Source organism: Arvicola amphibius, chromosome 9 (genome assembly GCF_903992535.2).
Source record: "Arvicola amphibius chromosome 9, mArvAmp1.2, whole genome shotgun sequence".
Taxonomy (NCBI): domain Eukaryota; kingdom Metazoa; phylum Chordata; class Mammalia; order Rodentia; family Cricetidae; genus Arvicola; species Arvicola amphibius.
In genome coordinates this window covers 123,207,373-123,230,539 of record NC_052055.2, presented here as the reverse complement: position 1 = coordinate 123,230,539, position 23,167 = coordinate 123,207,373, and the positions used below count along the sequence as shown (strand labels likewise).

At 51.7% G+C, this 23,167-nt stretch overlaps 2 protein-coding genes across 4 annotated transcripts; both read right to left on the bottom strand.

The window, feature by feature from the left end:
* Positions 1-7,095: 7,095 nt before the first annotated feature.
* On the bottom strand, positions 7,096-10,077 carry LOC119823381 (HLA class II histocompatibility antigen, DO alpha chain). Its single transcript, XM_038343358.1, is given in 9 exon segments — positions 7,096-7,326; positions 7,537-7,672; positions 7,765-7,891; positions 7,893-8,047; positions 8,235-8,339; positions 8,342-8,366; positions 8,368-8,407; positions 8,409-8,481; positions 9,911-10,077. Coding segments are annotated over 9 exon segments (747 nt in total). The 5' UTR covers positions 9,993-10,077; the 3' UTR covers positions 7,096-7,322.
* A 3,747-nt stretch (positions 10,078-13,824) lies between these two features.
* Positions 13,825-21,174, bottom strand: LOC119823089 (RLA class II histocompatibility antigen, DP alpha-1 chain). 3 transcript variants are annotated; one of them, XM_038342876.1, is made up of 5 exons: positions 20,974-21,174; positions 17,756-18,001; positions 17,226-17,507; positions 16,955-17,121; positions 13,825-14,660 (listed from the first exon to the last, which is right to left on the bottom strand). In XM_038342876.1, exons 1-4 carry the CDS (start codon positions 21,053-21,055, stop codon positions 16,967-16,969), a joined length of 765 nt encoding a protein of 254 aa, XP_038198804.1. In that variant the 5' UTR covers positions 21,056-21,174; the 3' UTR covers positions 13,825-14,660; positions 16,955-16,966. The 3 variants fall into 3 exon arrangements, with proteins under 3 accessions (XP_038198804.1, XP_038198805.1, XP_038198806.1); XM_038342877.1 differs by having other exon boundaries at positions 16,971-17,121; XM_038342878.1 differs by having other exon boundaries at positions 17,330-17,507.
* Between the last annotated feature and the right edge of the window lie 1,993 nt (positions 21,175-23,167).

The following is a 23,167-nucleotide window of genomic DNA, read 5'->3' as shown; positions in this document are numbered from 1 at the left end:
GAAAACCACTTTATGGGAGGGGCGGTGGTGGCACACGCCTTTAATCCCAGCACTTGTGAGGCAGAGACAGGCGGATCTCTGTGAGTTCGAGGCCAACCTGGTCTACAGAGTGAGTTCCAGGACAGGCTCCAAAGCTACACAAAAACCCTGTCTCAAAAAACCAACCAACTACCTGGGTGGTGGTGGTTCACACCTTTAGTCCCAGCACTTGGGAGACAGAGGCAGGCAGATCTCTGTGAGTTCGAGGCTGGCCTGATTTATAGAGTGAGTTCCAAGACAGCCCAAGATACACAGAGAAATCCTGTGTCAAAAAACCAAAAAGAAAAAGGTAAAAATGAAAAAGAAAAACCAACCAATCAAATACATAAATATATAAAAAGAAAAGAAAAGGCCTTATGCAAAAACCACCTTATGAGTGGGGTGGGTGTGGGTGGCACACGCATTTAATCCCAGCATTTAGGAGGCAGAGGCAGGCAGATCTCTGTAAATTTGAGGTCACTAGTCATGGCTACACAGAGAAGCCCTGTCTTGAAAAACAAAACAACCCCCCACCAAAAAAACCAAAACAAACACTTTATGAGCTAACTAGAAGGTCTGATTAATTTTTGAAAGTCTGGATATACCATGAATAATGTGTTCTCAGAAACCATAGCTACACCCAAAATCCCATTGCCAGCTTGGGTTATCTCCCTGTGTCACCGGCCAAGAAGCCCTGAGAGGCTCTAAGACCCCGGTGGCTCTTGTCATGGCTCTTGGTCCCTGCTCCACTTTTGCTTTCCGTTGCTGTGTTGAAACGCTGACCAAAAGCAGCACAGGCTTTGTTAGCCTGCCCTTTGGGTCACTGTCTGTCATCGAGGGAAGCAAGGACAGGAACTCAGTGCAGAAGCCATGAAGGAACGCCGTTGCTGGCTCACTGGCTCGTGTTTCAACAGATCTCATATACAGCCAGGACCACCTGCCTGCCTTGGGATGGACTGGGCCAACCTCCATCAGTTAGGCAGCCAACATCACCCACCCCCCAGACAAGCCTACAAGCCACTCTGATGTAGGCATTGCCGGCGGAGGCTTTCCTTGAGGGTTGACCCTGGGCTGTGTCATGTTCACAGTTAAAGCTCACTGGGACAGTCACCACCAGAACCAGATCCAAGACCCCACTGCTGAAAACACCGTGTGCACTCTGATGCAGCCTGGGGCTGAGCTGAACGCGTCCTCCCTGGTGAGGTGCCTGTGCAAGTGGCTGAGGAAGAGAAAACATTTGCCCAGCTTGGTCCCTGTGTGACAGAGTGCTCACTTTCTGACAAGATGCACCCAAAGGCGCAATAATAGCATAGCTGTTTTAGGGGTCACCAACAGCTTTTCTGATTGACTCAGGCCTGGTCAATGGGAAGGTACGCATACCTGGTACAGTATGTCTGGGTGAAATCTGGTGTCCGAGGAGGTCACGAGCCCTGCTCATGGTGGGTGGGGGGTGACGTATTGCTGAGGTCAGACAAAGCTGCCTTCTAACCCATCTGTGTTCCCAGACTAGCACTGCCCTCCCTACAGCCAGAGAAGATGCTGTTCGTAGCAGCCAATGACTGGGACAGGGCTCATAACTGGTCAGAGTTCTGGAACGAGTGACTGCAATGGCTCTGCCCTGAGCAACACATAGATTTTAACCTGTACATGGCCTAAGGGACATCACGGAACAGGGGCAGAAATGTCTGTAAAAGCCTGAGGCTGGGGTGGAGGGAGGGCTCAGAAACACCGCCCAGTGGGTAGATGTGGCGGAAGCAATCTTGAACACCCAGAGCTGTGATGACCATTTTCAGGGCGTTACGTAAGAGAGGAACCCAGAAGCCGGGCAGTGGTGGCGCATGCCTTTAATCCCAGCACTCGGGAGGCAGAGGCAGGCGGATCTCTGAGTTCGAGGCCAGCCTGGTCTATAAGAGCTAGTTCCAGGACAGGCTCTAGAAACTACAGGGAAACCCTGTCTCGAAAAACCAAAAAAAAAAAAAAAAAAAAAAAAAAAAAAAGATTCAGATCCATATGCTGACAGCCTAAGGGAGGAATAAATACAACTGGGAAGTCAGTAGGGTCTGAGTGATGTGGTACCCTGGCGGGGGACAGGGGGGAGCAGGTAGTTTCCGATGACAGAAATACCAAGAGGTCCCCTCCTAGACAGGCCTGTGCCCCTTTGGAGACAGTCAGTGTATAAGGTGATCTTGAACCACAAGATGGAGCCAAATCCCAAACCGTCCCAGGCAGTTGTCCTAAGCCGAGGTGAGGTGACAGGCTTGCCTGAGACAATTTCACTAAATTGTTCAGGGTCCCTTCCAACTTGTGATCCCTCTGCCTCCGCCTCCTGTGTGCTCAGATTATTGGCTTGTATCACGGAAGCTAATGGAAAATATCCCGAGGAGAGAGACCTGCTCTCCAGACAGAGGCAGGAAGAAAGGGACTCTTCTCTGGCCCTCAATACTGCGTGAAAATTGTGGTACAGACCCTTTAATAACCACGAGCAAGAGACGATCCAACATGATGGGCTCACAGCAGGTCGGGGTGGTTTTGAGCCCGTGTTATGTTTAAAGATGGTTCCAACTCTAGACTTTATGATAAGATATGAAATACAATATGAATAGCATATGAAAAGCACTCAGCAAGCTGGCCTGGAACACCAGCTACTGGAGGCTGAAGCAGGAGGAGTTGAAGTTCAGGTCAGCCTGGGCTATAATGAGCTAGAGCAAGCCTGAGCAACCTTTAGAAATGAAGACAGAGCTGCGTGGAAGAGTACTGCCTAGCGTGGCTCCCGTCCCCAGTGAGACAGCGACTCACTCATCACGTGACCCAGAACGTGTTCAGTCAGTGTGAACCGGTGCAGGCTAGCGGAAAGCAGGCTGGAGTGGGAACACATCAAACAGAGTTTAGGCAGGCTGTGCCAAGTGCTGGAAGTGCCAGGCACAGACCCTTCCTTGTTCTACAGGAGCAAGACGTGAAAGGGCAGACACACACCGGAGAGTGTTTCAACAGAAAGTCAGAATGGGAGGTGGCGGGGGTGGGGGGAGAAAGTTTCACAGAGCTGACATTTAATCTGGCTTGGGGGCCGCCAGGCAGGGGTCTTGGCAGAGGAAGTAAGTCCTGGCACACAGAGTAACTTGTGTAAATTCCGACAGGCTTGCGAAAGTTGTGACGTGGGCAGCGGCGATTTTGGGGGGAGTTTCTAGAGGTTAAAGTGCCGCAGTTTGAGAAGGATTTTCACCCTGTCAGGAAGGGGCACGCGTGTGAGCGCGAGCAGGAGGAAGGGCAAGTGCCGCACCAGACTCACCAGGTCTCCAGAACTCTGAATGTCGTTGGGCTTTTCAGCTGGAAGCTGAGCAACTAGAGACATTGCTTAGGACGTTCTCGTAGGGACTTGCTTCCACCTGACCTTCATACTGCTCATGACACTGTCCAAGGGTCCGCGGGGAAGAAGGCCACGTTCCTCCGCCCACATTGCATACAGCTGCCTCCTTTCACATGCGCTCTCTGAAGCCAAGAGCATGTGACCGGACAGAATGAGGTCCCAGCCACAGAAGGGTGGTGGCTGGAAACAAGGAATGAGAGACCCTGATGAGAGGCCAGGGGGTAACAGCTGCGTCACTGAGGAGTAATTAGCAAGAGCAAACACTTCTGGGCGTGGTTTTTGTTTTGTTTTGTTTTTTTTTTTTAACCTGATCAAAAAGTTGGGAGGGTAACCTGATGTGTCTGAATTTTGATTGGTTCGTGACAGGCACAACCAAAATCAAGCAAAAAGGAAATGAACTGGATCCCCAGGGAAACGGGAAAATCATCCAACAAAGGAGAGGGCGTTGGCTCTGCCGATTACTCCTTGTGGGCAGTTGATATAACCGGTGAGCCCCGAGCCAGGCAGAAGGGGCAGCGCGAGTGTGATTCCTGACAATGCCGTCATCTCCTCCCCTACCGTAGTAGAAAGATGTGCAGGCTTTCTTTTGGGGGCCACCACCCAGCTCCCAAATAGTGGATGAGGGACTTATTCTTAGTTACAAATGCTCGGCCTCAGGCCAGCCCCCATCCAGCCTCTCTAACTTAACCTGTTTCTCTTCCTCTACGTTGTACCCCAGGGCTTTTTACCTTTCTTTCCTTCTGTGTGTATTACTTTCCTGCTTCTTCCATGTCTGTCTGTCTGTCTGTCTGTCTGTCTGTCTAGCACTGTCCTCATTTCCCCCTTCCTTCTCCCTCTTTCTCCTCTCAAGCCTAGATTCCTCCTCCTATTTATTCTCTCTGCCCGCCAGCCCTGCCTATCCCTTCTCCGCTTAATTATTGGATGTTCAGCTCTTTATTAGACCAATCAGGTGTCTTAGGCAGGCAACACATCTTTACTTTGTTAAACAAATGCAGCATAAACAAACGTAACACATCTTTACATGGTTAAGTAACATTCCACAACATAAACAAATTCAGGCCACCTTTCTATAGCTGAAGTAACATTCCGCAACAGAAAGAGAAGAAATAACGCCTAAAGCTGAAGAACTGAGATACATGCTGATGTACCTCTCATCACAATGGAGGCTGACAGGTCGCTGTGAGTTCTAGGCCAGCCTGGTCTACATAGCCAGTTCCAGGACAGCCGGGCTATGTAATGGAACCATGTTTCCAAACAGAAACAAAATCCATCAAGTTGTAGTAATCCATCCCATGTGACATGAGCAGGCGATCACTACCAACTGTTATAGTCCATCAACAAAATGCTATTATCCCTTAAAAGATGTATTTAGTTCATAGCTCTGGAGCATCAGGACACGATGCCAGTCTCTGGTGAGGACCCGAAGACTAAGGATACCCCACAGAGGATATGCATGGGAGGAGGAGAGACCACATTGCCAGAGAGAAGTCAGGATCAGGTACCTATTACAACTCACCGACTAGAGCTACCTCAATCCCTCCCTGGGGCAAGGTCCCCAGTGACCTAAGAGCCTCCCCTTGACCTCATATCTTAAAGGCTCTTCAACCTCAACATCAGCAACACTGAGGACCAAGCTGCCACACCGTGGGATGGGTGCAGGCAAACCACAAGCAAATCTCAGCACAGAGACTGTTAGGGCAGTAGAGTTATTGTCTCTAAGGAGGAGGCCGCGGTAGGAAAGGAGGTTTGGAGGGGTTTGGTCACAAATCCTGTGGAGATTTTGGCTTTTAGGCTCTGCACAGAGGGGATCTGGGGAAGCCATGGCAGAAGTCTCAGAGAATGTGGGGGAGAGTGACAGGCTTGGCTGGAGGACAGAAGGGGGAGCTGGTGCTGTCATTGTGTGGGGGAGTTTGTGACCTGTGATGGGGGAGCTGGACCCACAGAAGAGGCAGACCCTGCTGAGCCCAAAGGGAGCCAAGGGAACAGAAAGTAATGACAAACGGTAATGTCTTCCAAAAGCTAGGCTATCCTCTCTCGCTGCAGCCGAACCCCTCACCTCAGCTCAACGGGTACGTCCGGGCTGCGAGATCTTGTCCCTGCTCTAAGTACAATGGCCTGGGATGGATGCTCACCCAGGTTTGGCCAGTTGTTCATTTTCCAAATATTTGAAAGTGTGACTGGGAGTTAGTCCTGCAGGTGGCAATGTCGGGTGAGGGCAGTGGCTAACATGTGGCCAAGCTCAGAGGGCAGTGGCCGAGCTCAGAGGGCAGTGGCTCACATGTGGCCGAGCACAGAGGGCAGTGGCCGAGCTCAGAGGGCAGTGGCTCACATGTGGTCGAGCACAGAGGGCAGTGGCTAACATGTGGCCGAGCACAGAGGGCAGTGACCGAGCTCAGAGGGCAGTGGCCGAGCTCAGAGGGCAGTGGCTCACATGTGGCCGAGCACGGAGGGCAGTGGCTAGCATGCGGGCCATGTGGCCCTGCAAGAAGACAGGCTACATTCTGCAGGCTTGTCAGGTCTCAGCTTTGTTCCCAGGGACAGGACCAAACCCGCCCCGAGTTCTGTGTGCCCCCATCCCTGTTCCTTTATGGTAAATAGTTTCTCCTTGGGTGTAGAAGATCTTGCCATTGCTGGCAAACAAAACCTTCGACTTAAGACAACCTCCCCCACTTCCTTAGAATTTTCTGGTAGTCTTCTCTCAATTCACTCTCTCCTGGGAAGTCCTATAGAACAGAGGTTGATGCCACCAGCCCTTTCCTTCCCGGACCAAATTCACAGTTTTGGTTCTATTTACATCTTGATCAACTTTGATGCTTTAGCAAACCACAAACCCAGTTTCTCCAGGAGGCCTTTTGGTTCCTAGCCAAAGGCTCCTATGTCAGAGACCTTGTTACCAGACTCAGACTGGGATGGGGCAGTGACGTCACATTTGTCACAGAGTTCCTGTTGCTACTTCCCTGCCCCTGAGACCCTAATCCAGAGACCCAAGATACCCCTAAGGCATTCCTGCTTGGAAACCCCAATCTGTGTCACTCATTCGGTGATTGACAGGAACAGCCTTGCACGTTCACTGATGGCTTCATGTGTTTCAATTTTACTCATGGTTAAGATCCTTCCAGCCCACACGACTAGAGACATGTATGTCTGTGCACCATATGTGTGCCTGGTGCCCGGGAGAAGGGTGCTGGTGGCAGAGGAGGGCACAGGTGGTTGCGAGCCACCGTATGCGTACTGGGAATCAAACCCAGATTCTCCACAGGAACAGCTGATGCTCTAACCACTGAGCAGCTTCTCCAGCCCAGGGTATCTTGCAGACCCACGGTGCTGCCCTCCTGCCTGATGTGATGGGCACCACTAAGGAAGTAGCCCTCCTAAGTCTTAGGCAACTGTTTGCCATTCACAGGGGAATGTCCAAAAGGGAGGGGCATTCCTGTAGGAGCAGAATCCCTGATACTCTGTATCCTTTTCCTTGAAGTCTGAGCTCAGGAGATGAATTTCATGAAGCCCCCTGGGTGAAATAACCCACTGACAAAATATGGGCCAAACGAGGCACAGCTGAGCCGGCGTTAGCCAATGTGAACGCCATGCTGGGTGGTCACCACCCAGAGCTCCTCTCTGTGCTCGACATCCCTCAGCTGTAAGTATTGCCCCAGATCCCATACAAAGGACAAACAGCAAACACCGTTAAGAGAATTTAGTGTGGCTGCCAGAGGCTTGGATGAATCGGGAACAGTGAGTGCACTTGGGAAGGAGGGCGGCAGATGGGGCCCCACAAGTTCTACTGGGAGTCTGGGAGCCAGTAAATGAGGGACCTATAGAACAGAGGTTGATGCCACCAGGGGTCCACACTGTAGCAGGCTGGAGCTGAGCACACAGAAGCTTCCAGAAGCTTGCCAGGAAGCCACAGGGCATTTCTCACAGGTTCTTCTGGGAGGAATAGTTACCTAAAGTAGCAAAAACCAAGGCCTGCCACATTCATTCCTCCACTCGGCCAAACCCCTGCTTCTTTATTTCCTCTCCCCTTCCTTTCCCCTCCCCTTCCTTTCTTTCCCCTCCTTTCCTCTTCCCTCTGCTTCTCACAGATCTCTGATTTCCCCTCCCCGACACACATGTGCCCTCCTCCCTTCACCCCCAGACTCCCTGGGCTTCTGCACCTGCGGGCACTGGGCAGGCACATGCCTGTGACGATGAGAACCGTGCCCAGAAGGAAGCCCACAAAGCCGACGGCCAGGCCCAGGTAACAGACCAGGGTCTCGGTGGTTTCTGGTGGTGGGGTAAGCACCTGGGGCTCTGGGAGAGGAAGCGAGGGTCAGAGGACACAGGAAGGGATCCAGGGTAGAGGAGACATGGACATGCACAGGCGATGATGTGGGACTCCGTACCCCAGTGCTGGAGGAGTGGCTGGTCCAGGCCCCAATGCTCCACCCTGCAGTCGTACACATCCTCTGCCGAGGGCACGAAGGTCAGGTAGTGGAACTTCCGGAACCTGTGGTTAGGCTGGGCGTAGAAAGCTGGGTCTGGTCACTCCCTCAGTGACGGGCTGGCTGTTGCGCAGCCAGGTGACATTGATCACAGGTGGGAAGATATCATTCACGACGCAGATGAGGACGTTGGGCTTTCCCAGCTCCACGGGAGACTTGGGGAGTACGGTCACCCTGGGAGGCTCTAGGAGGAATGGGATCCTGAATCCCGGAGCTCCACCCCTTACAGCTGGGCCTTACTAGGGCCAAGAGTGAGGGACACTTCCTCCCATGTGGTCACCCGCAGGGGCGCTCTGGGGTGGTGCCTACTGGGACAGGAGGGGACAGGAAGACACTGCCTGGTTAGGTGGGGCAGAGGGAAGGCCAGGTACACTGATGGCTCTGGTTCGGTTGGGAGCGTTCCACCAAGATGTCCAGATGAGCTCTGATCATGGCGATGCTGGCCAACCCATTTTGGAAGTTCGAGTAAGGGAGGCCCCAAACTCAGGCAGACGCCACACGACCCTCCCTGTTCTTCAGGTCCACAGAAAAAATTTGTTCCCATCAATTCATGTGTGAACTGTCCAGAAGCATCATAAGACTGGTAGAAGGCAGGTCCATAGGAGCCCATGTGGTCAGCTGTGTTGAGTGAGGGCAGGGTAGGGGAAGAGAAGCAGGTCTGACTGAGGTGTGGGACCTGCTGACTCTCAGCCTGGCCTCGTCTGGGGCTGTGTGTCGGGACAGTCCTGTTATGCCAGAGCAGACTCTTGAGAGGTTGCAGAGACACAGCAAGGAGAAGACAGAGGGTGTGTGACCAGAGCGTGCGAGGACAGAGCTAGCAAAGCAGGCTGGGAAGGAGGGGTGCCCACTGATATGGTGTCGCAGTTCCCGGGTCTCCATCATTTGTTGTAGCTGTAGCCCAGCTGCGCTGTCAGGGTCTTGGGTGTAAGGTGGTGAAATTGGGGTGAATAAGGGGAAGCACTGAAGGGGAGCGTTTGGCAAAGACAGTCAGTATAGACGTGGATGAGGTACAGTAACACACAGGGGCATGAACTAAGATCTATGGCCCAGAGACTGGGGTGACAGCTTCTCCATAAGCCAGGCATGGTGACGCGGTCCTGCAACCCCAGCACTCAAGGGTGGAAAGACCAGCCTGGGCTACATAGCTCAATGGAACCGTCTCGTAAACACTTGGAGGTGGAGAGGGAGAGAGAAGAGCCCAAAGCATCATAGGATACACTGGATATAAAGTCAGGAGTTCAAGGCAGCAGTGGTGGTGCGCACCTTTAATTCCACACTTGGGAGGCAGAGGCAGGAGGATCTCTGAGTTTGAGGGCAGCCTGCTCTATAGAGCGAGTTCCAGGACAGTCAGGGGTTCACAGAGAAAACCTGTCTCTTCTTTAAAAAAAATACATGGATCTAATCTACATGGGAAGTAGAAAAAGACAAGATCTCCTGAGTAAATTGGGAGCATGGGGACCTTGGGAGAGGAGGGGACGGGGGACAAAGGGAGAGCAGCAGAGAAAAATGTAGAGCTTGATAAAAATCAATAAAAAGTTCAAAAAAAATCAGGAGTTCAAAGTTCACGTCCCAGAGATGACAGAATGGGTCTCACCTCACGGCAGAACACTCCCTGGATATCCAGGGCCACACTTCGGCGCCTTTAGAGCTCTACAGTGGTTAGGTGAGTGTGAGGGGCTGTCCTGTGCCCACATGATGTCAAGTGGAGGAGCCAGGGGCTCACACATAAACAGAGGAGAATGCCGCACTGACGCTGGGCAAGACGTGTGTGAGCCAGGAAGTGGCAGAGGTGCCAGGGTGCTGAGCAGTGAGGCGGGTGAGGGCATGGGTCTCAGAAAAGAGGAAGGGACGGGGAGGACTCTGAAGATAAAGGGAGCCCAGAGGAGACCCTGGCGCAGCCGGAGCTGGTTCCAGAGTGGATGTGCCAGAGTGGCTGGGGTTTGTCCACAGCTGGAGGGAGTTGCCCATAGACCAGAGACGGGGAGACACTCTTCCCTGTGCTGTCTCGCTAAGTCTCCTCCCACCCCCAGGTGTCCCCAGCACTTACCCTTGATGGCCCATACTTCCTGGGGACTCAGGAAGCTTATCAGGGTGTGGAATGCCAGGACCAGCTCCACACGGAGGAACATTGCTGAGGGGGTGGGGCACTTTAACAACCTCTGTTTGGGAAGCCAGGGAGCAAGATGGAGGTAAAGAGAAACAGATCTAGGTTAGGGGAAGACCCTTGCTGTAAGCAGCCAATCAGAGCAGTTCTCTGAGTTAACAAGTTTGTTGCTGGGTAGAGAAGCAGAGTCTGGGTGACAAGGTGGAGGACGGTGGAGGCCATGGGTCACCTGCCACTTCATCCCTCAAGAAGGGACTTCAGGAAGGAGCAGGGAGGTCTCAGAGCACCAATCAGCTATGCTGGGGACAAAGCTTCTGTGTGATCTCTGATAGAAAGAACCTGATTTTCCATGTACATCCCTTGAGACAAATTTGTGGTTAAAAATAAGAAATAAAACGCATGAAGGAACTTTAAAGGGAAATCTCTAGAATAAAAACCCTTTAAATCTGTAAAACATTTTCAAAAATATTTATTTTATCCTGTAAGGAAGGATGTGCAACGGTTGGAGCTGCTTTCTTGAAGAAAAGCTACAGGCAGTTCCCACAACCGATGGGAGGCGGGCAGAGGGCGCAGATGGTCTCCTTTTGTCCCTTCTGGTCCCTAAGCACCCTCTTTCATGCTGGCAAGCCCCCAAATCATGACAAAGAGATTTACTACTAATTACGAATGCTCGGTCTTAGCTTAGGCTTGTTTCTCTTCATCGGTGCTGCCTCAGGGCTCATTTACCTCATCCGTCCAGCTTTCCTGCTTCCTCTGTGTCTGGCTGGCCCCCAGCTGGCTGACTGGCTCGCCTTTCCTTCCACCTGCCAGCCCCACCTATCCCTCCTATGCCTACTTATTAGGCCAATCAGATGCTTTAGGCAGGCAAGGTGAACCGACAACACATCTTTACATAGTTAAATAAATGCTCTACTCCACAGCAGGCCAGAGGCGGGCAGGTGTGCTCACGCCCCTGGCTTTTCCTTTTCATGGGTTGTGCCAGTGGCTGGCGCTGAAAGGGACTCAGTCAATACAGAAAATAAAGAGATGTCGGGCCTAGGACTCTGGAGACAGAGGCAGGTGGATCTCTGTGAGTCTGAAGCCAGCCTACTCCACAAAGTGTGTTCCAGGCCAGCCAGGGCTACGTAGACCTGTCTCAAAAAGAGAAAGGAAATAAAAACGGATAGCCATCTATCCAGATAAAGAGAACTCTCATCAAACTTTTGAAAGTCTTTGCCAAAGATGCTGAAATAAATGATTGTCAAGCTTGGTCGCATCTGAGAAGTCTCCTGGGTTTTCAGTTCCAAAGAGTCACCCGTGGGGTTTGTAACAAACTCACATTTCTGGGTCTGGGCAGGTGCCTCTGTGGGCAGAGTTTGCCACACGGGCATGAAGACCTGAGTCTGGAATCCAGGACACATAAACACCCAGACATGGTGGAGCGTGTCTGTAACATGTCCCTGGGAAGACAGAGCCTGGCAGATCCATGACATTTGTTGACCATAGTCTAGTCACACAGGTCAGCTCCAGGTTCCGTGAGAGGCCCCATCTCAAAAAGTAAGGTGGAGTCTTAGGCAGGGCTTCTGTTGCCGCGATGAAACACCTTGACCAGAAAGCAAGTTGGGGAGGAAAGGGTTTATTAGGCTCACACTTCAACATTGCTGTTCAGCACTGAAGGAAGTCAGGGCAGGAACTCACACAGGGCAGGGACCTGGAGGCAGGAGCTGATGCAGAGGCCATGGAGGGTGCTGCTTACCGGCTTGCTCCCCATGGCTTGCTCAGCCTGCTTTCCTATAGAACCCTGGACCAGCAGCCCAGGGATGGCACCTCCCACCATGCACTGGGCCCTCCCACACTGATCACTAACCGAGAAAATGCCTACCAGCTGGATCTCACGGAGACATTTCCTCAGCGGAGGCTCCTTCCTCTGATGACTCTAGCTTGCGCCAAGCTGACACAGAAAGCCAGCAGTACACAGAGGTAGGCTGGGAAATGGCTCAGCAGGTGAGAGAACGCCTTGCTCTATTGGAGAACCAGAGTTTGTATACCAGCAAACACACGAGACGGCTCACCACACACATAACTACAGCTCCGGGGGACCCAACACCTCTAGTCTCAGTGGGCACCTGAGAGCACACATTGACACTCAGAGACACAAGTGTGTGCGTGCGCACACACACACACACACACACACACACACACACACGTAATTAAAAATAAAATAAATCGGGCTCAGTGGCTAAGAGCACTAGCTGCCCTTACAGAGGACTCGGTTTCAATTCCCAGCATTCACATGGCAGCTTACGAATGCCTGTGACTTCATTTTTAGGGTCCTGAGACCCTCACACAGGCATACATGCAGGCAAAATGCCAAAGCACATAACATAAAAATAAATAAATAAATAAATAAATAAATAAATAAATAAAAATTATCATTAGTAAATAGATAGAAATTATCTTTAAAATGAAAGAAATGAGATGGAACATGAACGAGAAGATATCTCTGGCCTCCACACGCATGAGCACACTTGTGCACACACATCACACACACGTCCACCCACAAACACACACACATGAAACACACCACAAACACACATGTATACACACACCATATGTAGACAAAGACTGCAACGTAAGTGTCCACCGGATGCAATGTGGTGTATGCACAATGGAATATCACACAGCCGTAAGTAACAACTGAAATCCATATGAGGCACGTGGATGAGCAAGTGTGATACGGGAAGACACGAGTCCTCACACGTGGACACTGGATTGATGCTGTGGACGGGGAGAGCAGAACCATGATGGTGTCTGGAGAGAGAGAGAGTCTGGAAAGAGATGTCTAACCAGTGATTGTGTTTGTTCCCGGCTGCCCAGACTCGGGGTAACCACTCAGAAACTGTATTATTTAAATCACTGCTTGGCCAATCACTTAAGCGTATTTCTAGCTAGCTCCTATATTTTTGGTTAACCCATTTCTATTATTTTATATATTACCACATGGCTGTGGCCTACTGACAAGTTTATGGCTAGCGGCTCGCATCTTTCCCCTCTGGCGGCTCCAGGGTGTCTCCGCGACTCAGCCTACTCTCTCTGTATATCTCTTCCAGCCTGGCTGTGCTCTGCTAAGCCACTGGCCAAAAACAGCTTCTTTATTCATTAACCAATAAAAGCAACACATAGACAGAAGGACTTCCCATACCAAATGATGGCGTCAGGGGCTGAGGAGAGAGGATGGCCAATCAGTGAAGGTGTCAGGGGCTGGGGGAGAGAGGATGGCCAATCAGAGATGGCATCAGGGGATGGGAAGAGAGGATGGCCAATCAGTGATGGCATCAGGGGCTGAGAAGAGAGAGAGAGAGAGGATGGCCAAACAGAGATGGCATCAGGGGATGGGGAGAGAGAGAGAGAATGGCCAATCAGTGATGGCATCAGTGGCTGGGGAGAGAGAGGGTCTGTGAAGAGGATGGCTAGCCGGCTGACCACAATTGACTGTCTCAGAACAGCTGGTGGAGGAGGATTTGAACATTTCCGACAGAGAGAATTGACAGATGATCGTGATGATGGTGACAGTTTACTGATTCAGCACGATACATTGTACACACAAACAAAATACCTCATCACACTCAGAGAGGTACAGCTATGTGTTACTGAAATCAGTTTGTATCAAAGGTCCCACATCAGGGTCTAGAGAGATGGCCCAGAGATTAAGAGCACCGGCTGTTCTTGCAGAGGACTCAGGTTTAGTTCCCAGCACCCACAGAATGAGTGTGGATTCTTCTTATTTCCATGTCCAGTTAGAAGTAAAAATGCTAGAGTTTGTAAGTACCCATGAGATACCATCTTAATTTTAACTAATGTATTAGAAGAAGCGAAAATTTACCAAAAGGCATTTTATTACAGTCAAACAAGAGGCAGGGCCAATCTCTTCCCTCAGGGGCTCAAACAATGCCGGCAAACACTGTAGTCCTCAAACTACATCCAAATGAATATTCATCCCAGTTCACTGTTGTCCCCTCTCCAGGAACAATCCAAACTCTGAAACTCTCCCCCAAAGCGAGGACAGAACCCTTGGTAACTGCTCCCATGGCGTCATTTGAAGCCACACTGTTAGGAGACATTTGTCATAAGTGGCCTGTTCCATCCAGCAAGGCTGAGTCTCCCAGTTCAGAAACAGAAAAAGTTGTTCTTAGGAATTCTCTGGAAGGAGACAGCAAAGTGATCATGCAGGAATCCAGAGCTGTGGAGCCCAGGGAAGGGAGTCCAGGCCGGAGCTGTGGAGCCCAGGGAAGGGAGTCTAGGCCGGAGTTGTGGAGGCCAGGGAAAGGAGTCCAGGCCAGAGCTGTGGAGGCCAGGGAAGGGAGTCCAGGCCGGAGCTGTGGAGCCCAGGGAAGGGAGTCCAGGCCGGAGTTGTGGAGGCCAGGGAAAGGAGTCCAGGCCAGAGCTGTGGAGGCCAGGGAAGAGAGTCCAATCTGATGAGAATCACAGCAACTCCTTCTTGCTGCCTTTGCTTTGCTGACAGCGATACTAAGGGCATACATAGCACTTTAAGGTCAGCAAGTCATTCAGAGAGGCAAAGACCTCTGAGAGTTCAAAACCAGCTGGGGACATAGAGAGTTCCAGGACAGCTGGGCCTACATCACAACTGAGGACGGAGGCAGAGACAAGTTCAGGGCAGCTTCCCAAGGCTGTGTTCTTTTTAGAAAGTCATCACCTGCAGCGAGACACAGTCACCGTCAACCTCAGGTTCAGGAGGGAGTCTGGGATCCCACCTGCCTCCCCCTTCTCTTTCCCTATGGCTCCCTGGCCCAGTTCCTCAGCCCTGCTTTCCACAAGGCTTCACTGTAGCCTTGCTCATGTTTGTGTGATGTCCTTTTCTATCACGCTGGCAGTTATGAGGCTGTCTCCTAATGATGGGGCCACAGAGCATCCTTATCCTCGTACAGCCTGTAGCCCGCTCCTAGCCTTTGACAACTGAGGCTCTGGACAAATCAGTGGTGGATTAAATGCTATTTCCAGAAGATCAACAGATACTTATGGAGGAATTACTAAATGCCAAGATATGTGCTAACCTCTACAGATAAAAATCGTGAAGAAGGGGCTCCTAGCCTGGCGTGGAGGTACAGGGCTTTGATCCCAGTGTAAGGAGGAAGGGAGGAGCCTGGCGGTGGTGGCGCACGCCTTTAATCCCAGCACTCGGGAGGCAGAGGCAGGCGGATCTCTGTGAGTTCGAGACCAGCCTGGTCTACAAGAGCTAGTTCCAGGACAGGCTCCAAAGCCACAGAGAAACCCTGTCTCGAAAAACCAAAAAAAAAAAAAAAAAAAAAAAGGAGGAAGGGAGGAAGGAAAAAAGGAAGGAAGGGACAGACAGGCTTCTCATCATAAAACTATAAGCTAGGAGAGGTCCCAGCCTCCTCCCTTCATATTCCATGTAAAATTATAAAAGTCCAAAGAGAGCTCGGGTCTGAGGGACTACACAGAGACTCAGGGTGTACAGAGGGGCTCGATGCCCATAGGAAGTCTATGCAGGAGGCAGCAGGATGTGGGGGGGGGCGCTGGCTGATGACAGGACAGCCTTAGCTCATGTCTCCCCCCTATGGGGAACCTGTCTTCCCCGGAGCCTCTGCGGCACAGAGTCAGCAGCACAGAAAACCTCACGCCTTGCAGGGAGCCATCAGAGTGAAATGAAGCCCTACTGGGCAATGACACCAGCAAGATGGCGGGGGAAACCCCAGTCCTCAGCTTCCAGAAGCACTGATTCCAAAAAAAAAATGGGCAAAGGATGCAAGCCAGAAACTACCAGAACAAGAACAATGGAGCCCAGAGAAGCCACAAGCGAGGATGGTCACAATTAGAAGTAATTAAAGGAACGTGAACAGAGCTGCTAATGATCATGTAAAAGCAAGGATGGGGACGTGGCTATAGACACTTCAGGAGACTGGGAACCAACATAGACATAGCAGTGGCAATGGACGGGCAGCACACAGCCAAGGGAAGGGGCCACATGCCCAGCTCCCTGCAACTGCTTCCTAGGGTCCATGAATCCCAGAGATGCAGGTCTGTGTGCGAATATTAAGAGATAATCAAACACAGCCCAGGTATCCCAGAGGTGTAGAGACAGGTGGGTGGTGAGAGCAGAACAAACCAGAGGTTCAAATTAGACGTTCAGGGCGATGCTATCTGAGCTCCCTAAAGTCACAGGAACGGTGAATACTGACACACATTGCACGCAGTAACTATAGGTAATGGGAAACTCACTAAATACGTTAGCATGTTTACATATGGTGTGGGGGAAGAGGCTAGACCTGAGAGTAAAGGAACAGAGGAGCGAATGAACGTGGAGTCAGAAAAGGGGTGCCCTGAAGTCCGTGGGACCTCTGTGGAGGGGGTCCTTAACCTTGGCCCAGAGGTCCAGAGTGAAGAACGAGAATTCAAAGGTGAGTGAGAGGCGCCATCATCGTGGAGAGATCGTTATCCAGCGGGAGAATTTAAAAACTAAGAATTTGAAATATAAAGGTTTTGATAAATAGAAGCCCAGAAGGGAATTTTTATGTGAGTTTTTGCCAGCAGTGGGTCCAAGTAGAGACAGGAAACTGTGCGTCAGCCATCACAACGTGCCTAAGCACGCGCATGCGCAGGACGGACTAGACCTTGGTTGAACTTGGTCTCTTCATGAAAGGCAGGGCAGTGAGGAAGTTACAGAAAGCCCGTGTGGCCTTGGCGAAGGTGCTTAAAGCTCTTGTGCACAGAGATGCCGCCGTAAGCATCTCTCAAGCATCAAACCGCAGTGGCATTAGCACCCCTCACATGGAGGACTGATAACACCGGGCTGCAAGCACAGTTGCTCAGGGCAGGGCCCGAGCCTTGGGTTCTCAGGGTTGTCAGTGATGTCTCACATAGCTCTACCCTGCTCACTGGCGAGAGATCTGTGTCTACTTCATCAGTGTGAATGTTCCCTCCTTTGTGCACAGAGGTGTAGACTCCCTGACTCCACCCTAACGTTCCCACCTCCAGAGTTGCTCACAGGGGTCCTTGGATCCAGGGGTCGTGGCCCGAGTGCAGAGCTCTTACGATGAACACACTGCCAATGACGATGCCCACCAGGCCCACTACCAGGCCCAGGGCACAGACCACAGTCTCCATGGTCTCGGCAGCTTGGAGTGGCTCCTGCATTTCTGTGGAAAATGAGGAGATGCAGTTAGCACAGTGGGTTGCTGGCCGCGAGGTCCCGGGAGCAGAGGCATGGTGGAACGGTGAGGGGGGAGGGAGTTCTGCTCACCCCAGTGAGTGAGGCTCGGCTGGTCCAGGCCCCAGTGCTCCACCCTGCAATCATACACGTCCTCGGCCGTGGGCACAAAGGTCAGGTAGTGGAACTTGTGAAACCTGAGTTCTGTGCTGGGCAGAAAGATGGTCTCAGAGGTCCCTTCAGTGACCAGCTTCCCGTTATGAAGCCATGTGACATTGAGCACCGGAGGAAAGAACCTATCGATGTGGCAGATGAGGACGTTGGGCTGACCCAGCTCCACTGGGTTCTTGGGGAACACGGTCACCTCGGGAGGCTCTGGGAAGAGACAGGACCTGGTGAGTTCTGGATAGTCACCGAGTTCCCACCGGGTGTCTTCTGCTGCAGTCTAAATTCATAGCACCTTTGGGGTCCAGAGCAAGAGCTAGGAGACTCCTTCCAACACCAGTCCCCGACTTACAGTAGAGGATCAGCAAAGGGAGTTAGGGGCTCCCATTCTGAGTATGGGCCTGGTCCCTCCCACCCTTCCCACCGGGTGGCAGAGGAAAAAGCGAGAGAACCCTCACCACTGGGGACCTGGGTGATGTTGTGTCTCTGGATCAAGGCTCTCAGGTTGCTCTTCAGGCGGGAGATGTAGGGCAGAGCCCCCTGGGCGTCAAAGCCGTAGACCGTGCTGAACTCTGGCAGGCCCCAGACCGTCTCCTCCCTGTCAAGATCCACGTAGAACTGCACATCGCTGTCAAACTCGTACATGCAGTCACCCGACGGCGTTTGCGTCTGTGCAAATATGTCATACAGTGCTACATGGTCCGCTGTTCAAACAAGATGCAGAAGAATGGACAAATGTAAGAACTATTGTGTGGTGCTGAGGCAGGGGGATGGCTGGATTTATTCATAAAGTCAGAAAAGGCCGACAGGGAAATGTGGGGAGAAGGAGCAACAGAAAACAGCAGGCAGGGGAGGAGGGGCCGCAGGGGAGGAGAGGAGGCTAGAGAGACTTCCCTGCTTAATCCTAGGCAGAACCCGGTGATTCTGCAGGAGTCCCGGGAACTCACTGAGCACCAAGTGCCAGGCATTTGCTAGTAGGCTATGTCTTTGACTCATGTGGATGTTACAACTCCCCTAGAAGTAACCAAGGAAACTCAGAGAGAGTTGGTAACTTGTATCAGGTCACACAGCCATGCGAAACTAGGAGAAAGACTGTCTTCTCCCCACGGCTCTCAGTTCTAGAACTGCAGATGTGAAATTAGGTTTTAACTGATGGGGATGGAGGGACAGGCGGGCGGAAAATTGAAAGCTGAGGGGAAAGCCCACTGAGTTGTAGGGCTCTTCATGGTCGCTGAGGTTTCTGTTTCAGTTCATAAGTCCACACCTGCAGTGTGTGCTGATATCATGACTTTATTTTTTTTTTTTATCTTGAGCACATTAAAACTAACGGGATGGATTTTGACAATGGTTTTAAACTTTTTTTTAAAGATTTATTTATTTATTATGTATACAACATTCTGCCTTGATGTATGCCCGCACACCAGAGGAGGGCGCCAGATCTCAGTTCAGATGGTTGTGAGCCACCATGTGGTTGCTGGGAATTGAACTCTGGACCTCTGGAAGAGCAGCCAGTGCTCTTAACTTCTGAGCCATATCTCCAGCCCCTTAAACTTTATTTTTAATAAAATTTTAAACATTTTTGGTTTTGTTTTAAATGGGATTATAGAAGTTGTTGAATTTGAAATCCCTGTGTGGTTTGATCTTTTGTTTCTTAGTCTTGATTAGTTTGTTAGAAACAGCAAACACAAGACAAGCTATCGTTAGCAACAGTGTGATAAGCATGTGAGCATTGTGGATTTGGAATAGCAGGGAAAGAGTTGGGAGGGCTGGGCGTCCCTGCCTCTTCCCTGTAGAACTCCGGCCCCAGCAGGTGGGAATAGCCTCGAACTCACAGAGATCCACCTGCCTCTGCCTCCCGAGTGCTGGGATTAAAGGTGTGCGCCACCACTGCCCAGCGCCTACACATGGTGCACCTCCACACATGGTGCACCTCCACACCTGGTGCACCTCCACACCTGCTGCACCTCTACACATGGTGCACCTCCACACCTGGTGCACCTGTACGCATGGTGCACCTCCACACCTGGTGCACCTCCACACCTGCTGCACCTCTACACATGGTGCACCTTCAAACCTGGTGCATCTACACACCTGGTGCATCTACACACCTGGTGTACCTCCACACCTGGTGCACCTCCACACCTGCTGCACCTCTACACATGGTGCACCTTCACACCTGGTGCACCTGAACGCATGGTGCACCTCCACACCTGGTGCATCTACACACCTGGTGCACCTGCACACCTGGTGCACCTCCACACCTGGTGCACCTCTGCACATGGTGCACCACCACACCTGGTGCGCCTCCACACCCGGTGCACCTCCACACCTGCTGCACCTCCACACCTGGTGCACCTCCACACCTGGTGCATTTCCACACCTGGCATACCCCCACACCTGGTGCACCCCTACACCTGGAGCACCACAGTACCTGGTGCACCCCCACACCTGACCTGTGCTGTGGATTCTAGCCCTCCCCTCCTCTGCATCTTTGGATGACATTATGCATGGGCTTGGTGCTTCCTGGAACCAACAGGAGCAACAGAGCCCATCATGGTTTATAATCTCTAGCCAGGTCTTTGTGGTTGTCAATTCCACGTCTCTCTGTGTAGGAAGACCCTCCTGGCTCACTGAGGACCCGACTCACAAGACTACTCCCCTGAGAGAAGAAGGCACCGACTGCCCCAGTGATCCTAGGAAGGTGGGAAGACCCTGGGAGGCAGGGAGGAATGTTCTGCTCGGTTCCGCACTCGGCCTCCACACCTGCGAGTCTCCTAAAGGCAGCCACACAAAGTGGGCTTTGAGGATCTGGGCTGTGGGATCCGGGCTGGGTTCAGCTATAAAGTCCCTGTGCTCAGAGCCAGTGTGTCGTTAGAGTTGTGTGTGGACTTTAACCTTGACCCCTGACTGAGGGGACAGCTTTGGAAGCTGTTTTAATTTTTTAGCTTCAGTTTTTTCATCTCTCAGAGGAAGGCTAAAGGATTTTTTTTTTTTTTTTGGTTTTTCGAGACAGGGTTTCTCTGCGGCTTTGGAGCCTGTCCTGGAACTAGCTCTTGTAGACCAGGCTGGTCTCGAACTCACAGAGATCCGCCTGCCTCTGCCTCCCAAGTGCTGGGATTAAAGGCGTGCACCAAGGCTAAAGTATTTTTATAGATGGTTTCTGTGAGGTGCAAACGGTGATTGTGGCTGCTTTGTCTTATCCGTTCATTTTTATTTTATGTATGTTGAGTATTTGCCTGCATAAATATAAGTGCAGCACATGTGTGCAGGTCCTACAGAGGCCAGAAGAGGACACCAGTCCCCCTGGAACTGGAGTTACAGATGGTTGTGAGCTGCCATGTAGGTGCTGGGAGCTGAACCCAGACCATCTGGAAGAGCAGCCCGCAGGGTTAACCACTGAGCCCCTATCCAGCCCCGCCCACCGAGCCTCTCTCCAGCCCAGCTGCCTTGGTTTCCATGATTACTAGAGCAGATGAAACCAAGTGAACGTTCATGTAAGGGAACGAGGAGAGGCGAGACATGAGAGAGATGGATGAGTCCTGCAAGATCTCCCATTCTAAAGAGGGTTAACAGTGTCTATTCCCACCTTATGCCCCCCACCATTCTCCTGACCTTTGATGACCCCAGTACCCCATCCTCCTGACCTTTGATGACCCCAATCCCCCATCCTCCTGACCTTTGATGTCCGCAGATCCTGGGAGGCTCAGTAGGAAAGTCAGGAAGGAGGCTCTCAGGACCTCAGCTTTACTCTGGAACATTCTCCCCTCAGAGCACGGGTTGGGGATCTACGCTGATGACTGTGATCACAGGACCGTGATGAAGAGCTGAGACAGACTGGAGACGGGTGACCCCCACACACACCGGCCAGCTTCCTGTAGCTTCCTGTAGCCTGACTACACAGATGAAAAGTCCGGGGAAACCAGCGAGGCTGGGTCAGCCAATCAGAGAAGCCCGAGGGCTGACCCGGCTGTTGCTGGGTAAAGGGGGCTGAAGAGGAGGGAGTCTTCTGAAGCTGACAGGGCCCTGAGCTTCAGTCACAGCAGGGGTCAGGGTGGGGGCTGCCGGGGTTGGAACTTGAGAGGGTGAGGCGCACACCCTCCCGGCGCTGGGTGTTTGTACTGGAGTCTGCTGTTAGATAGAAAGTCTCTCCAAGTTCCCCACGTCGCTGTCACCCTCGCCACCAGATCATCTCTGATGTTTCCTCCACTGTTTTTCAATATTTTTCATGTTATTTTATGTGTATGAGTGTTTGGCCCGTGTGTATGTCTGGCACCACATGCCTGCCTGGTGCCCACAGAGGCCAGAAGAGGGTGCCTGATCCCCTGGAACTAGAGTTACTGACAGCTGTGAGCCGCTGTGTGGGTGCTGGGAACCGAACCCAGTGTGCTCCACGGGAGCGGCAGGTGCTCACCGTCTCCACCTTATTGCTGAGCGGGTTCCTCACTGAACCTGGAGCTTGTTGGCCGCCTGGACTGTGTCCAGCAGGATCTGTCTGCCGTGGCCTCCCTGGCGCTGGGATTACACGTGTGGCCGGGATCTAGGCTCAGGTTGTGTGCTTTCGTGGCAAGCTCTTTCCTGACTGAGCCATCCCCCTGGCCCCTCTTGTGACTCGTGACCTCGTGTGGCTGCGTTTCCTCAGCTGCAGGAGCTGTGCCCGCCTCAGTTATGCCGTGCGCGTCTGGTTACTGCATTGCTTCCTCCGTCTGTGGAGGGGCTGGGGCGGGGCTGACCGAATGATTCCCGTCAGGTCAGGGCGCCCCCTGAGTCAACACTGCTTCACCTCCACAGACACCTGGCATTAGGAGGTCGTCGGGGTCATGTGGCTGCCCTAGACTGGGTGACAAAGAAGCTCATGTGTGAGATCAACGTCATGGAAGCGGTGTGGGACATCCAGTCAGTGCTCCCTCTGCTGGCAGTCGATGGGAGTGGGTCGGCCGTTCCCAACCGGGTGATGCCCTGTGGTCCTGGCTCCATGGAACTCCTCCCCTTTCTACCCAGCTTCCCCCATTCTGAACTCCTGGGTGTTAATTAATTGTCTCTCTGTCTATAGCAGGTGAGTGGCAAGGAGACTCAAGTCAGGAGCCCGGGTCCCTAGAGAATTGAGGTTTGGTTTCACAGACTCCACATACCTAAAGGAGGTTTTATGTCATTATTTTCTTCTCTTGATGGAAGTCTATATGGTAACATTTTCTTTATATTTTAATATCTATATAAGGAAATGATGCCAACGTAATATTTTTTCCTTTCTTTTTTGTTTTTCTTTCTTTTTCATTTTTTTTAGATTTATTTATTATGTATACAGTGTTCTGCCTGCACTCCAGAAGAGGGCACCAGATCTCATTACAGATGGTTGTGAACCACCATGTGGTTGCTGAGAATTGAACTCAGGACCTCTGGAAGAGCAGTCAGTGCTCTTAACCTCTGGGCCATCTTTCCAGTCCTGTTTGTTTGTTTTTCAAGACAGGGTTTCTCTGTGTAGCTTTGGAGCCTGTCCTGGAACTCACGCTGTAGACCAGGCTGGCCTTGAACTCACAGAGATCCTCCTGCCTCTGCCTCCCGAGTGTTGGATAATGTTTTCTTTACCAGAATTTGTGGCCTCATAGGATTCAGCTATAAATTATAAAGTAGGGAATGATCCCCTTTGGAAGTTGATGAAAATATTCATGATAAACACGACATAGTCAGATATTTTCAGGAGGTTGGGCTTTGGTAGTTATGCCTCTCACCTTGTTTGCCAGTCTGTTCTATCCCCTCAGGGCTGACCGTCTTGAAGGAGTTTGAGGTCTCTTTCTGTCACGTGACCTTCACAACGCCGCTGTCAGGTGGTTTATAACATCTGCAGACGTCCAAGTCCCCAAACAAACTCCTTA